Consider the following 17,224-nt stretch of genomic DNA (forward strand, 5'->3'; position numbering starts at 1 on the left):
ATCCCTGCAGTCACGAAAGCTTTAAATCGATATTTAGTGAACTATTTGTCTTTTGTCAACGTGACACATTTTTGCTGATTGGCCGTGTTGGGTGGTGGAGGGTTACGACACATTTATAAATAACGCGATCTGACCCAAAAACGTTTATTATGAATATGTATTCATACTGGAGGAATCCGATTAACTATAAAGCTATTTTTTCACAGATGCCCAGTAGTTTTCACAGATGTCCACAGCCGAAATTGGTTCCACCTCTAAGGTAGCAAACAGTTTCATAGTACACATCTATGGGGCCGTCCATAAATGACGTCACGCACCTAGGGGAGGGGGGGGTCAGACATTTGTGACGATGTGTGACGAGGGGGGGGGGGTGTAGAAATGTGACGTCACATCAAAATGCGCAACTTTAAATAAATATAGACAGCACGTTCTACTTAATTAAATAAACTTTTTAATAAATGTTTTCTCCTACAACATCAGAGTGCAGCGCCACATTAAATACGCACTACAATGACAATAGTTCAAAGCGATTTGAAACATCTTCTTGGTTCTTTCGGTAAAGTCACGTAGAAGGGAAGTAATAAAATAATAAAAATAAAACATAATAAAATAAAATAATTCTCACGACGTTTCGGCTACAACGCAAGCAGCCGTCTTCAGGTGCGTTGTAGCCGAAACGTCGTGAGAATATTTTATTTTATTATGTTTTATTTTTATTATTTTATTACTTCCCTTCTACGTGACTTTACCGAAAGAAACAAGAAGATGATTCCCTGCAGTCACGAAAGCTTTAAATCGAGATTTGAAACATTTTATTTTTTTGGGGGGGGGGAGGGGCAGAGCATTGTGACGTCATATTTAAAGGGGGGGTCTGACTTTTTGTGACGTCATGTGACGAAGGGGGGGTCTGACTTTTTGTGACGTCATGTGACGAAGGGGGGGGGGTCAACCCAGAGGTAAATAACCTCTGGATTGGCAACGCCCCCCAGGCCCCGTGGCGTCTCCTAGCAACCTCGGCTTGGGGTCGCCTGCTTAGGCCTCGGCTTTTTGCCTGTTGCCGACTTTTAAAACATCAACAACTACTAAAGATAAACAACAACAACACACACCACAACATCATCATCGTCGTCGTCACAATGGCCTCGTTAGCGTTGATGGAGCCGACGCGATTGTACAATTTGCTAAATCAAAAGTCGCCGCAACGCGCGGGTCTGAGCGACGCCCATCACATCCTGCTGGTCGGTAAGTCGGGCCCAGAATCAACTTCGTTGTTGTTGGTGGTGTTGTTGGTGGTGGTGTTGTTGTTGGTGGTGTTGTTGTTGGTGGTGTTGTTGCTGGTGTTGGTGTTGTTGCTGGTGTTGTTGGTGTTGCTGTTGTTGTTGCTGTTGTTACTGTTGTTGTTGGTGTTGTTGTTGCTGCTGTTGTTGTTGGTGTTGTTGTTGGTGTTGTTGTTGGTGGTGTTGTTGGTGTTGTTGTTGCTGGTGCTGGTGTTGGTGTTGTTGCTGTTGTTGGTGCTGGTGTTGCTGGTGTTGTTGTTGCTGGTGTTGTTGGTGCTGGTGTTGTTGTTGGTGCTGGTGGTGTTGTTGTTGTTGGTGGTGTTGTTGGTGCTGGTGTTGTTGGTGCTGGTGGTGTTGTTGTTGGTGTTGTTGGTGCTGGTGTTGTTGGTGCTGGTGGTGTTGGTGCTGGTGTTGTTGGTGTTGTTGTTGCTGGTGTTGGTGTTGTTGTTGCTGGTGTTGGTGTTGTTGCTGGTGTTGTTTTTGCTGGTGTTGTTGCTGCTGTTGTTGGTGTTGTTGTTGCTGGTGTTGTTGGTGTTGGTGCTGGTGTTGTTGGTGCTGGTGTTGTTGTTGCTGGTGTTGGTGTTGTTGCTGTTGTTGTTGGTGCTGGTGTTGTTGCTGTTGTTGTTGCTGGTGTTGTTTCTGTTGCTGGTTTTGTTGTTGGTGCTGGTGTTGTTGCTGTTGTTTCTGCTGGTGTTGTTGTTGCTGCTGTTGTTGCTGTTGGTGGTGTTGTTGGTGCTGGTGTTGTTGTTGGTGTTGTTGGTGCTGTTGTTGTTGTTGCTGGTGCTGGTGTTGTTGGTGCTGGTGTTGTTGTTGCTGGTGTTGTTGTTGCTGGTGTTGTTGGTGCTGCTGTTGTTGTTGCTGGTGTTGTTGCTGCTGTTGTTGTTGCTGGTGTTGTTGCTGTTGCTGGTGTTGTTGCTGCTGTTGTTGTTGCTGGTGTTGTTGTTGCTGGTGTTGTTGCTGCTGGTGTTGTTGTTGCTGTTGTTGTTGTTGTTGCTGCTGTTAACTACCTCGCCTGGTATACAGGAGGTATTGGGTTCGATCCCAACCCTGACGCCTGCTGCTGTATATTTGGAGTTTGCGTGTCTCTCTCTCATCATCATTACGGTGGCTAGGAGATGTTAACTATCTCGCCTGGTGTACAGGAGGTCTGTGAGATTCCCTTTCTGGGGGTATGAGACATGGCCACATTTTTTCGGAGGTAAATCATCCAAAACACAAATTAACCACGGGCACAAACTGCTTTCTTTCCATCGAACCCTATGTAATTTTTCACATTGTACTCTTTTTTTAAAGATTCAGAACCAAAGCGGTGCAAGGCTGCAGTAAAATGTTAAGAACCACCCAACTCAGGTTAGCTCTGTCTGTCTGCCTAGAGCAAGGGTCTCCGTAACTCTCGTAATGATGATCTAAAGTAAATCAATGGTCGGCATAAAGTTGTTTTGCAGTAAAATAATGTGTTTGTCTGTACTGTGCCCCCACGGTTATGCTGCCTGCCTTCACTAAATGACAGTAACCAGCATGGTTACCATTCTGGCGAATTGCCCGATGATGCTGGATGCAATTACCAGCGAAACGTCGTGCTACTCAAAAAATTGTAAATGTTGTGGCTTCACTCTTCAACACACCGGTGGGCTAAAGTCAACGTGACACTTTTTTGCTGATTGGCCGTGTCGGGTGGTGGATGGTTAAGACACATTCTTGGTTCTTTCGGTAAAGTCACGTGGAAGGGAAGTAATAAAATAATAAAAATAAAACATAATAAAATAATTCTCACGACGTTTCGGCCACAACGCAAGCAGCCGTCCTCAGGTGAAGAACAGGTCCGTCAAGTAGACAGAGTCGCTATGGTTAAGACACATTTATAAATAACGCGATCCAACCCAAAAACGTTTATTATGAACAGCATGGTGAAGTGTGATCAATGCCTGCACAGAGTGGCGAAAGCCTTCAAACGGCAGCGGATTGACAAGCGGGCTGTATTTTACTCACGTTTAATATTGTCATTCTAAAAATCAAGCAGCAAAAAAATATTAAAATTCAAACGTCGTAAAAAAAAAGTGATAATACAGAAACAAAAACAACATGTACATGCATCTAACAGACTCTGAAGAATAGCTGGCGTGGCCAACAGAAAAACACAAAGCTCAGCATTTTAACCAAGAGATGGTAATAACAACGGTAATAATTCAACATTATTAGGTTTGGAATTTCAGCTGGAATATCCTGCGCCGTTACTTTCCGTGAACATTCGCTATCACGATTGCCAATTAGCGTCTAGGCTTGTGAAATGTATTTTCATAAGAACATGACGTATCAAGCGCAGGGCCCAATATCATTCCATCTTATTGTTTCGTCATGCCTAAAATACCTCTTAACTGAGTTTTGTATTTATTTTTGGGACGTTCAGTTTCATGTATTAGGTATAGTCCTGTGAGCCATTCGGCTCTTGAATCGGGTGCAACCGCAACAAACAAAACATGTTCTTGGTTCTTTCGGTAAAGTCACGTAGAATGGAAATTATAAAATAATAAAACATAATAAAATAATTCTCACGACGTTTCGGCCACAACGCAAGCAGCCGTCCTCAGGTGAAGACCAGGTCTGTCGGGGAGACAGCGTCTGAATGAAACAGCACCAGGCTTGGAGCGTATATTTAAGCTAGGGGGGGGGAAGGGCGCCTTGAAATTTAAACAAAACAAGAAACATCTTAGTGACTACGCACAAACAGAAAAATCCAGGAAAAAACAGCAAAGTCTTCCAGGAAAAGAACCGTATATCAATGCTGTGTGCAAAAATCGCAATAAATAGGCCACGTTACATCTATCTGCAGCGGAATTTGACATTTATCCTCGCATTTTCATGGGCTTTTGCAAGTGTCTCGGACTACCACTTCCCAACAATCGACATAAGATTTGAAAACAAATATATTGTGCATGAATAATGCACGGAAGTGTTGACCACTGTGCATAACACAGGCGTGTTATGTTGTCAGCAGAGGGACAAGCACAGCGAAATCCATTGTTGTACTGTAGTTCTATGCTCCCAACGTCCACGCTTCCCCACCTTTGACCAATCAGTTACGGTGGAAGAAGGGTCAAATAACCACACGTGGTATCCAGGCTCTTTTGCTGCCACGCTTAGATCAACCACGCTGCATACAAGACAAAGATCCCCCGTGTAGCCTTAACAGACTGTTGGGGCAAGTGCTGTTAGCGAGCACCTATGAAGGCCGGCAGAGAATACGAGGGGATGGGTGTCCAACACCACACCCGACCGCCTTTGTCTCCCCAAGTGGCGATGTTTACTACACACCGCATCAGGTCCTTATTTGAGGCTGAGTCGAACTAGGGGAGGCCCAGGACCGGTTCAGATAATCGTCACTGGTGTTGGCCGTGAACAGGGAATCGAACCTGGGTTCGTAGCGCAGCGCACTAACCTCTACACCAACCACTACACCAACCACTACACTACACACTTAAGCGTTGTGCTTTCAGCAAGCGGCGTGCTTTCACCACTTAAGCGTTGTGCTTTCGCTAAGGTGTCCCCACCTGAAGAAGGATGCTTGTGTTGCGCCCGAAACGTCGTGATTTAATTTATTTTAATTTTTTAACTACGTGATTTTACCGAAAAAAACAAAGAGTATGAATCCTTGCAGTCACTAAAATTTCAAATCTAGAATCACTACACCACCTCTACGCACACACACGCGTGTGTGTGTGTTTTGTTGTTTTTAATAAGTGCTCGCGAACAGCACTTTCCAGGACTGCCTATGTGGCTAACAAAGGGATATTTTTTTGTATTTGTATGGTGGCCAGATGCACGGACACCATCTGCATATGAAGAAAGTCATATAATCACAGCACGACACGCTAAAAAGGTACCTCACGCTACATTTATGTGCCCTAATTGTAGTGTTTTGCAAAATTGCATGATGTGAGTTTGTAAGTATAGCATTTAATATAATTGTTGGTGTGATATTTATTTGTGAAAATCACGAATCAATGTGATTTCTGTTTCGGGGAACTGTGAAAGGACAAAGCATTTTTTAAATTCAAAAGTAAAACAAAAATGCAAACGCATGGATTATGGTAATGCTTTCTGACACGAGCTTACCATTGGAAGTATTTAATTAGTAGTATGGAAACCAACTGGGAACGGTCTGGGAAACAAGTATAACCCGTAAAAACAAAGTTTTTCACTATAAATCCTTTATATGCGTGGCGGCTAGAGTCCTCTCGTCCTCTGGCTTGAGATGGCTGCCACCTATGGGTCAGATGATTGCATGGCAGCATTAAGCAATTGGTAATTAAATATAATATTTTTGTCCTTAAAAGTGTAACATTTTGGAAAAAAATTTTCACGAACATAAATTGTCACGCACAACGAGTCTGTGTGCAAAATGTCAGCTCGATTGGATCACGGGAAGTGGGTTAAAAAACGACCGAAAGATTTGCACGGTCCTAAGCAAGCAAGCAAACAAGTGAACTTAATATAAAGGATTTGAAAATAGTTAGCATTTTGCTGACTGTTATTGGTAATTTCAGTACACGTATAAAGGAATCGCAGTACGGGTGAGTCTTGAACTTGGACTTTGTAATACAAGAACTCCTCTACTTACGGACGAGTTAGTCACCAGAGGTCTGTTCGTAAGTCGATTTGTTCCTAAGTCCAACATTACTCCTGTCGATTTCAAACGCGTTGTACGGCATGTACACTAAACACGGGGAATGGCTTTGAAAGTTGTAGAATCTCCTGGTGTTTCATGTTCTCCAGATGTAGATGCCACTGGTCCTTCATGTGGCATCTACATGACATACGGGCAGGTTTGTTTGAATCTCTGACAGTTCGTAAGTCGAATGTTCGTAAGTAGAGGCGTGTCTGTAACACGTCAGGGAATCACCTAGTTCAGACAGTGCCCCAAACCCATTCCCTCCGCTCCTTTTATCCCCATTCCACGTCCTTTCTGGAACTTTCCCTGCCTCTCCACCAATCCCCTTCGTTTTTCCTGACCGTCTTACCCCCCCCCTCCCCTCATTTGCATTTGGTTTCCACCCTTGTGCTTTTGTTAATTCACCCTAATGACCAATCAGATTTGAATGGTTCTCCACTTTCCAGTCAGATTGCGCGCCCTACGTGTCGGCTCAGACCCCCCCCCCCGACCCGTGATAGCTCCTTGCCAATGAGATTCGAGTGCGCTATTTGAACTCTAAAGGCGCTAGAACCCTGTGAGTATACATTTGTAGAGTTCATAGGGTTCATCTCTCAGTTCTAGATTTGAAGCTTTCGTGACTGCAAGGATTCATATTCTTAGGTTTTTTCGGTAAAGTCACGTAGGTAAAAAATTAAAATTAATAAAAGTAAAATAAAAATTAAAAATCACGACGTTTCGGAGGCAACACAAGCTTCTGTCTCCGAAACGTCGTGATTTTTAAATTTTTATTTTACTTTTATTAATTTTAATTTTTTACCTACGTGACTTTACCGAAAAAACCTAAGAATATTCATCTCTCAGTGTCCCCTTACACGTGTAGATAGTGTTGCTCTATACTACTAGAACTGTCTACTTTGTCTCACTAGGTATATAGCTCTTTGTCAAAAGCGACCTGGCCACAAATGATAGTCCAACGAAATTCATAACAGGCAAACACTCTAAAACACGTGATGTTGATTCTAAATGTGGAGGGAAAAACCAGATGACCCGGAGAAAATTCCACGCCGTCACGGGGAGAACATTCACATTTTCAAATATACAGCAGGCGTCAGGGTCGGGATCGAACCCACAATCTCCTGTATACCAGGCGAGGTAGTTAACATCTCCTAGCCACTGTGATGATGAGAGCGAGTGAGACACGCAAACTCCAAATATACAGCAGCAGGCGTCAGGGTCGGGATCGAACCCACGACCTCCTGCACACCAGGCGAGGTAGTTAACATCTCCTAGCCACCGTGATGATGAGAGAGAGACACGCAAACTCCAAATACACAGCAGCAGGCGTCAGGGTCGGGATCGAACCCACGACCTCCTGCACACCAGGCGAGGTAGTTAACATCTCCTAGCCACCGTGATGATGAGAGAGAGAGAGAGAGACACGCAAACTCCAAATATATAGCAGCAGGCGTCAGGGTCGGAATCGAACCCACGACCTCCTGCATACCAGGCGAGGTAGTTAACATCTCCTAGCCACCGTGATGATGATGAGAGAGAGATACACAAACTCCAAATATATAGCAGCAGGTGTTATGGTCAGAATCGAACCCACGACCTCCTGCAGGCCAGGCGAGGAAGTTAACATCTCACCACCGCGGCCCGCCCACTGGCATGCATCTCCAAGAATTGACCAACCCCTTTGACCAATGTGTTCAATTTCCAATCGGTCAATTCCACAATGAAAGCCTTCGTGAGACCTCATTCTCCCCAATGGGGACTGAATCGTTGGGTCGTTGTGAGTCAGGAATGTCCATTCTCTTGCAGGACCCGCGCGGTGTCTTCACGCTGCTTTATGAAAACGAGCTGGAGTGCAAGGAGTGGTGTGTCGTATATGACAATAAATCGCAACACCTTGATGAAGAAGGTGAGTCTCTTGTGATCAAACGTAGGCGACGGCTCGAGTTGTACAATAGTCGATCTTCTTTCGCACCCGTACGTAGCCAGCCATGCCCATCGGAGGTATTCGCGGTGTTCGTATATTCTGGTGTTACTTTGGCAAGTGCCGTCTCGTTCGCGTTTGCTCCGGTCCCCAATTGGAGCAGGTGTTCTTGTTCTCGTGTGAGTGTTGCAATGCACGATTAAGAGTCAAGTTTTGGCAACGGGGCACAAGGTACACGTACAGCCTCTTTGTTAATCCACTGCTGGATCAAGCAGGTCGTCGGGGTTCAGTTAAATTTTCTTGAAGTATCCCGTGAGCCAATAAGCTCTTAAATCGGGTCTCGTCAAGAAAAACAACAACAACAACACCGCCGCTTCTCCAACAACCGCAACAAGTCATGGCAAAATAAATCAATGATAAAACAAAAAATTTTGATTTAAAGCTTTCGTGACTGCAGGGATTCATATTCTTGAGGGTGGGGAGGGGCTGGGTGGGGAGGGTGGGGCTGGGTGGGGGTGGGAGGGGTGGGGCTGGGTGGGGAGGAGCTTAGTGGGAGCGGGTGGGGCTGGGTGGGGGGTGGGAGGGGTGGGGCTGGGTTGGGAGGGGCTGGTCACCCTGTGGTGCCCTTATAAAACTCAACGTTTAACCTACTCACGCCGGCTTGTGCCCGCCCTCACAGTCGGGCATATTTGCGGAATACACCACGCCGCCGTTGACCGAGCAACCCAACGTTCCTACCAGCTCCCTCCGCCGGAATGTGTTTATCTGTAAGTTCAACGGCTGCACATCTGTGTCCGTGATACGCAGGCCCGGGAGTGACTTGCGCTAGAATCCTGGAGCAGAGCCGTAAGAACGTGGTGTACGTTCTCAGCGGAGGATACGAGCGTTTCACCGCACTGTATCCATTCCTGCGCTCCCAAAAGATCATCTACACCCCACAGGTAACAGCAGACAATCCGGCTGCTGTCAAGTCAAGCTTATTGTGTTTAACCGGGTGAGGATTCAAAAAGAGACCAGGATAGCCTCGTGAGCAAGAGTGACCCAGTAGTCAGAATCACACCACTTTTAATTTCCTCTATTTTGCACTCATTGTCGTGTTTTTGTATTGTTTTGCCGTTGTAACTTGCCGACCCGTCCAGACCGGACATCTGTGAAAAAGAGCTTTATAGCTCATCGGATTTCTAAGTCTAAAATAAAGATTCTGATTCTGATTCAAATGCTCCTTATTTGTTAGTGGGTTAGGCTACGTGGTGGTAGCTTTATGCCAACATCCTCGTCATTAACCCCTCCATCACCCGATAAGATTTTCACGTTTACAAATATATGATTTATACCTGCCGATGTATTGATCAAATGCAGACCAATGAAGCAACGTCCGCGAGCAGTTAAAACTAACTAAATTAATCTTAATTTGGAGCTTTCGTGACTGCAGGAATTACTCTTTGGTTCTTTCGGTAAAGTCACGTATAAAGATAAAATAATTTAGTTACTCTTTGGTTCTTTCGGTAAAGTCACGTATAAAGAAAAAAAAATTATTATAAAGATAAATTAATTTATTATTTTATCTTTATACGTGACTTTACCGAAAGAACCAAAGAGTAACTAAATTAAATTGTGCGAAGCAGGCAAATGCAGGGTTGCATCTGGATTTCAGTGCCTGTGTTTTTTTCTGCATTGTGCATTCAACATGAGCCCGGTACAGAGGATGAGCCCTAACAAAAGCGAGGGGGCACAGAAACGCCATGGACAAGATTCCCCCGAGGTTTAGTGCCCTGAGGTTTAGGGGATGGGAAAAATTTGGTTCACTGCCATGCCTCTAACTATGTTTCAAGTCTGTCCCGTTGAATTTCGATTTAAAGCTTTCGTGACTGCAGGGATTCATCTTCTTGGTTCTTTCGGTAAAGTCACGTAGAAGGGAAGTAATAAAATAATAAAAATAAACATAATAAAATAATTCTCACGACGTTTCGGCCACAATGCAAGCAGCCGTCCTCAGACGCTGTCGCCTCGGACAGACCTGGTTTTCACCTGAGGACGGCTGCTTGCGTTGTGGCCGAAACGTCGTGAGAATGATTTTATTATGTTTTATTTTTATTATTTTATTACTTCCCTTCTACGTGACTTTACCGAAAGAACCAAGAAGATCTGTCCCGTTTCTTTACTCACGCTCATATTCTCTTTGCAATGCGGTGCCTGGTGACATTGAAATCGAGGAGCATATGAAATAGTTTTGATGTGTTTTATGTGTGGTAAATACTTGTATTGCTTGTTCACTGCTCTACTAAAGTTGTTGTGCTGTGAATGTTCCAACAGGAGCTGGACTCATTATTCGTGTACCCAGTGGAGTTAATAGCCGGATGCCTCTATCTGGGAGATGCTAGCCAGGCCAGCTGTGCCAGTGTTAAAAAGGCACTCAAGCTCCAAGCCTATGTTGCCATTATGGAGCAGGAGGGATTAATGTGAGTATAATAGCAGGTCAGTGGTCTGCCAATGAATCACAATTTATAATAACAATAACAATTTAGTACACGTCGCTATTTGTGCCATTCTTATTGCACAGGGCCATCACTAAAGGCTGGCACTTTGTTTCATAGACGGATATTGTCTGCCAGCAATTCTGCTTGCTATGTCTAATCCCGATTATGGTGTAGCTTTTTCAAATTTCGACCAAGACACGACCACACAATGGCCTGCGCGTATGTGCGCTGAACTTCTTTCGCACCGTACGTAGCCAACCACGCTAATCAGTTTTCATTTCATTTTTCAGTTTCATTTATTTGGTGTAGCCCTGTGAGCCTTTCGGCTCTTGAATCGGGTGCAACCGCAACAAACAAAAAATAAAAACATGAACAAGAAAACATGTTAAAGTGACTACGCGCAAACAGAAAAATCCAGGAAAAAACTGCAAAGTCTTCCAGAAAAAAAAGTACCGTACACCAACGCTGTGTAAAAATACTAGTGGGATGCAAGTCAAACAACAACAATAACAACCACAAGACAACTTAGATAAAGCCATCATTCTAACTCCGTACTACAGCAAACAAACATGGCCAAACCAAAAAACTTTTCGAAATCACCAAAATAAAGCCATAAAAGCAATGTGTAACAGTGATCATAGGAAGGGGGGGGGGGGAATGACAACAAACCGACGTCGGGAGATCCTTAACGTCACCTGTTGCAGAAAGGCAGCGCGCATTGGCATGGTTTTTTTAAATCCTTTATATTAAGTTCGCTTGCTTGCTTGCTTGCGCGCTTACGACCGTGCAAACCTTTCGGTCGTTTTTTAACCCACTTTCCGTGATCCAATCGAGCTGACATTTTGCACACAGACTCGTTGTGTGTGACAATTTATTTTCGTGAAAAAATTTTCCAAAATTTTCCACTTTTTAGGAAAAATTTTTTTCCATATTTAATTTAAAATACCAATGTGATAAAAATGAAACTCTTACTCAAGAGAAACAGAAATGAATAATACAATAAAACCGATGCCACGCATATAAAGGATTAATAGTGAAAACGTTTATTTTTACGGGTTAAATTTTTTTGTGTCATCTTTGTTTTTATTGTGGAAATGTGCAGGCCCCGTGACATCACGTCGTGACGCAGCGCGTACACACACCGTCAGCGTGGGCCGAAGCGGTTATGAAAAGCAGGGGATAGAAAGATGGGGAACGGGCTCACTGCCCCACCACCATGTGGGGCGGGCGGGGGCAGGGGGTCATGCCGAAAGCGTGGCTTTATTAAGTAAGGGGGAAGGGATGACAATGGGAGAGAGAGAAATATAACCGAAACACGGCTTACATAAAGAAAATCACGACATAAAAGAGGCGACCGAAACGGACATTTATTCTCGCCACCCCTCTCCACGCGTACCCGCGTGGTTAATGCACCCGTGGCGGTAATGACCAAGGCTGGCTGATGATTCAGGGCGCACGAAGCTTCTGCAAGGAGTGGCGATGGCACTGCCGCTGGGCCGCGTCATCGCAATGTAATGGATTTCGGTGCGGACGCAAAGTGTGGCGGCCAAGGGGGAAAAATCTAAATTGCGATGTCGGAACGCTGCAAGGTGGCCCTTATCCAGCGCACGCACAACTCTATTGTTATTGTGTACAATGCACAGCCCTTTTGTCAATCCACTGCTGGATGAAGGCCTCTGTGCGCTGTCCCGATCGTAAGTGGTTATTTGACAATGCTTCACGCCGACCAGTGCGGGTCGGTGAAGGTGGGGAGGATACACGTGGGATCATAGGAGTACATTACAATAGTACATTTTGCAGCTCTCTCCTTTTACACACTAACACCACACCCTGTTATCCATGGCGGTGACCACTGGCGGAGCCAGTGGGGGGGGGGGGGGGGGGTGGCACGTGCTCCCCCAATGATCTGATCGAAATCCCTAATTTCGATCGGATCATTGGTGTTTATTAGTAATAAATCGGCATTTTGCAACTGCCACTGTGTAGCATGTTATCACGTGCCAGGGACTCTATGAGATGATAGGACAATAGTCCGAGTCCATAATTGGCAATAAGTAACGACAAAGCGGTTATAAGTGACTCACATAATTGTGCGCAGTTGCGTATACAGGACACGACTTCCCTGAAGGCATTCACCTTCAGCGAGCGCGATGCCGATCACACAACGCGGTTCGAATTCGACCCTCGATCGATGGCCGCGCCATCGCCGCACACGCGTCGAATAAAGAGCAAGGGACAAGTCCTTACTAACAACTCTTCTATCATTGTTCATTGCTGGAGGGGTTGCCCCCTCTACCTGAAGATCCTGGCTCCGCCATTGGCGGTGACCCATGCAATCACGATCCATGCTCAATCCCACTCGGCTGTCTGAGATCTGGCGAGGTAGTGTGCATTCCATGCGATTTGGTTCGAGGTGGATGGGTTTAACGGATTTAACGGTTCCATCATTTGTCGTGGCAGCTGTTACACCAGTGACGCTGCACTACTGAGTATCCCCGTGGCTGAAGACCAAGATGCTGACCTGTTCTCCCACTTTCACAACATATGCCAGTTCATAGGTACGTCACGTGCGAGGCCCTTTTCACGCCTGCGTCACCGTGAATACACGTAAGATTCCGTTTGTGGATCTTTTTTTCGGCTGGTTCGTCCGGGTTTTCCCCTCGACATTCGGAAACAGTCGTCGAGATTATTTAGATTGTTTTTGCTGCTTTTAATTTCCACGCGATAAGCCACTTTGGTTGAGTGATAATTTGGGGCCAGGTCACTTCTGAACAAGAAGCTAATAGCTCATTGGGGCCCTTACCTGGTAAGATAAAAAAAAACATTTTAGTTTTTAATTGTATATATTTTAAAAGTTATTTGTACCTTTCCTGTACAGGGCAGTACTATCGTGTTGATGTGTTTTTCTTCTTGGTTCTTTCGGTAAAGTCACGTAGAAGGGAAGTAATAAAATAATAAAAATAAAACATAATAAAATAATTCTCACGATGTTTCGGCCACAACGCAAGCAGCCGTCCTCAGGTGAAAACCAGGTCTGTCGAGGCGACAGCGTCTGAATGAAACAGCACCATGCTTGGAGCATATATTTAAGCTGGGTTGATGTTTTGTTTGTTATTATATTCTTGGTTCTTTCGGTAAAGTCACATAGAAGGGAAACAATAAAATAATAAAAATATGAAAAATTTAATTATCATGACGTTTCGACTGCAACACAAGCAATCATCATCAGGTGTGAAAAACACAGCAAGAAAAAGCATTTTTTTCTGGCCTGGACTTTTGCAGCTGTTTTAGACTAATTTCAGGGTGCTGATTCCAAATCTGATCTCAGATTTGCTCTATCACATCTCATTTTTATGCTATCGGCATACCCCATTTTATTGTCACTTATGATTGCAAGTTGTTGCGAGTCAGTGACTGCTTTAGTGTTAAAATATGGTTGCTGTATTTTTAGGATAGTGTGTTTATAATATCATTTTATGTAGATATCCACATTTATTTAATATTTTTCTTCTGCAGTTTTGATTGAAAATGCAATATTTAATATCTCAAAAACCTGATGTGATAGACAAAAACTGATGCCAGATTTGGAATCAACACCACAAAATTACATTAAGACCGTTGGAATACCTTATGCCAGAAAAAGTGTGTTGACCAGTGTTATGCATTGTACTGTACTGCTATGCCCACACGTGTTTACTTCGCACCTTCACCAACCTGCATTGACCCGTGTGGTGATATTCTTGGTTCTTGCAGTAAAGTCACGTAGAAGGGAAATAATAAAATAATAAAAAAATTCCTAAAATTCTTGCTGTGGTTTTTTCACACCTGATGATGATTGCTTGTGTTGCAATCGAAACGTCGTGAGAATGTTATTGTTTTATTTTTATAAATTGTATTATTTCCCTTCTACGTGACTTTACCGAAAGAACCAAGAATACGAATCCCTGCAGTCACGAAAGCTTTGAATCGAAATTTCAGTGTGGTGATATCCGGTCAAACGGCACATGCAGCAGTGGGTTGACAAAGGGCTGTTAACTCCCTCGCCTGGTATGCAGAAGGTCGTGGGTTCGATCCAGACAATGAAGCCTGCTTATATAGAGCTTGCATGTCTCTCTCCCCTTGGTCCCGTGGATTTTTCTCCGGGTTCTCCAGTTTTTCACCTCCACATTTTGAATTCACACGCGTTGGGAGCATTTGGCTTCCATACATTTCCACGTCATGATAATCCACTTCGTTGAGCTATCCTTTGTGGCCTAGCTTCTGAAAAAATTAACCCGTAAAAACAAAGTTTTTCACTATAAATCCTTTATATGCGTGTTCAATGGGCCACAACCCAGCCCACATTGGTCTTTGAAACAGGCGGCTAGAGTCCTCTCGTCCTCTGGCTTGAGATGGCTGCCACCATTAAGCAATTGGTAATTAAATATAAAAAAAAAATTCCTAAAAATTGGAAAATTTTGGAAAAATTTTTTTCACGAAAATGCATTGTCACGCACAACTAGTCTGTGTGCAAAATGTCAGCTCGATTGGATCACGGGAAGTGGGTTAAAAAACGACCGAAAGATTTGCACGGTCGTAAGTGCGCAAGCAAGCAAGTGAACTTAATATAAAGGATTTTAAAAAATAGCTAAATTAGCTCAGTGAGCCTGACCTGGTAAAAATAAAAAAACAAGTTTTTTTTTAGTTTAGATTATAATTATGTTTTTTTTCTTCTTCTTCTTCCAGATGAAGCCCTCGAGTTGAAAAGACCGGTGCTGGTCTTCTCCCAATCGGCCATAAGCCGTGGTTGCACGGTGGCCATCGCGTACCTCATGCATCGCTTCAAGTGGGACCTGCAGGTAAAACGCGCGAGACAAGGCGACGAGATGCGTGTTTGCTATCCTACAAACGTTGGCCCACCCACTTTCAAAACGGCCCACGTGCCGTATATTTGTCCGTAAATGTCGGTACGTTAGTGGCTCGCACTCATCGGATATTAGCGAGAAAGGAATATTTTTCATGACTTCAAGCTTTCGTGACTGCAGGAATTCATATTCCTTGGGTCTTTCGGTAAAGCCACGTAGGTAGAAAACAATCATCAAAATAATAATAATATCACGATGTTTCGATCGCAACACAAGCAATCGATTGCGAGAGCCTCTTTATCAGAGATAGAATTGCCCCAGAAGTTGCATCCAGTGATGTGTCTAGCCAGGTGGCACAGTGGTTAGATAACAGGCCTCACATTTGGAAGGTTTGCGAGTTTATTAAATTCCATTTGGGGGGGGGGGGGGAATCTATTCAGCCCATCATACTTCCAGGGTCGATAAAATAGTACCACTTTGTGGGGAAGTCAACTGTGGGTGTCCTATGAATTTAATCACCGTTGTCGTAGGAATTAAATTGAGTTTTCCAAAATCCCTCCCACCGTGCTCTCGCTCATTCATTTCTTTATTGAATCATTTGGATTACGGTGAGAGTAATTAGGCCAGGTATGCACATTCCGTCGGATCTTCCAATTGTGGCCCCCTCCGACAAATGTTTTATTTCCTTTAAACACATTCCTGCGGAGGGAGCTGGTAGGAACGTTGGGTTGCTCGGTCAATGGCCAGGGTCAACGCGGCGTAGCGTATTCCGCAAATATGGCCGACTGTGAAGGCGGGCACAAGCCGGTTTGAGTAGGTTAAACGTTGAGTTTTATAAGGGCACTACGGGGTGACCAGCCCCTCCCCACCCAGCCCCACCCCTCCCACCCCCCACCCAGCCCCACCCTCCCCACCCAGCCCCTCCCCACCCTCCACACCCAGCCCCTCCCCACCCAGCCCCTCCCTGCACGACGGACGGACACAATAATCCCCTGTGCGCTGGTGGAGCCAGTGGGTTCCTACCAGTAATAACTTGCTTTACATGACACTTTTATTTGTTCATATTTATCTTGAGCCCGACTTTGCAAACCTATTTCGTTGGGGCCTTAAGTCATTTTCCTCGAGTTAAATCTACTTGTCGTGACATGGATCAAAAAATGGCCAATTTTTTTTTTTTTATAAAAGCTGGAAACTGTGCAGAGAAGCGTGTCGCGAGGTGTATTATGGGCATTAAACTGACATAAATGTAAGCGCATGGTCTGCCTACTGTCTGGATACCCCATCAGAGAACTCGTCTGTCTATTGTTAAACAACCCTATCACCTGCCTACAGCATTTTAAGAATATAAAAAAAAATCATGAAAAATCTACCAGGCTAATGTTTTTTTTTACACACAGAAAATAGTGCATGTCAGTCAGTTGTGGAGGACGAAAAAGAAACAGCATAACAAAGTATGAAAGTATAAATATAGATTATGTAAAAAAAACCACCCCCATCAATCTCCTTAGCATGCAAACCACAAGAGGTGTTCTCTGACAACTTGGCACAGCGATCGAACTTTAATTTCCTGAACATTAGCGTTCAGATTTTACGGACGCATCAATTTACCGTACGTCACCAACATTGCACCGTCCATAACCGTCCTTACGACGCAGCGTTTGACACGTTCAGCTTCAGCGTGGGACTCTTGCCTTGCGCCTCTGCCGATGAGCGAGTTTTGGTTTTCTCTTCGCAGGAGTCGTGGGGGCATCTGCTGCAATGCCAACGCAACGTGCGGCCGCACCGTGGATTCGTGGAGCAGCTTTCGCGTTGGGAATTAAGCCTTCACGGCCGTGGTATCACCAACATATCTGACCCCAACTACTGAAGACGCCACGTGGCTCGTCGCCATTCCTCCAGGCATGTTGTTGAGGACTGACTCGACTTCACTGGACATCTATAAAGCGAGAGTTCCATACAGCTCGTCGGATTTTTTCCCCCAGTCTAAAATAAAGATTCTGATCCTTTTGTCTTTTCCGCACTGTGTTCATTCACCACGC

General features: G+C 44.5%; 1 protein-coding gene across 1 annotated transcript; it reads left to right on the top strand.

Moving 5' to 3' along the window:
* The first annotated feature begins 1,000 nt into the window (after window positions 1-1,000).
* On the top strand, window positions 1,001-17,192 carry STYXL1 (serine/threonine/tyrosine interacting like 1). The gene is made up of 8 exons (XM_061572034.1): window positions 1,001-1,242; window positions 5,093-5,154; window positions 7,750-7,849; window positions 8,672-8,805; window positions 10,178-10,323; window positions 12,802-12,899; window positions 15,067-15,179; window positions 16,921-17,192. The coding sequence occupies exons 1-8, from the start codon at window positions 1,137-1,139 to the stop codon at window positions 17,050-17,052; spliced, it is 891 nt and encodes a 296-aa protein (XP_061428018.1). The 5' UTR covers window positions 1,001-1,136; the 3' UTR covers window positions 17,053-17,192.
* The last annotated feature ends 32 nt before the right edge of the window (window positions 17,193-17,224 follow it).

Source organism: Lethenteron reissneri, chromosome 1, assembly GCF_015708825.2.
Source record: "Lethenteron reissneri isolate LAM-NWPU_2019-01 chromosome 1, ASM1570882v1, whole genome shotgun sequence".
Classification (NCBI taxonomy): domain Eukaryota; kingdom Metazoa; phylum Chordata; class Hyperoartia; order Petromyzontiformes; family Petromyzontidae; genus Lethenteron; species Lethenteron reissneri.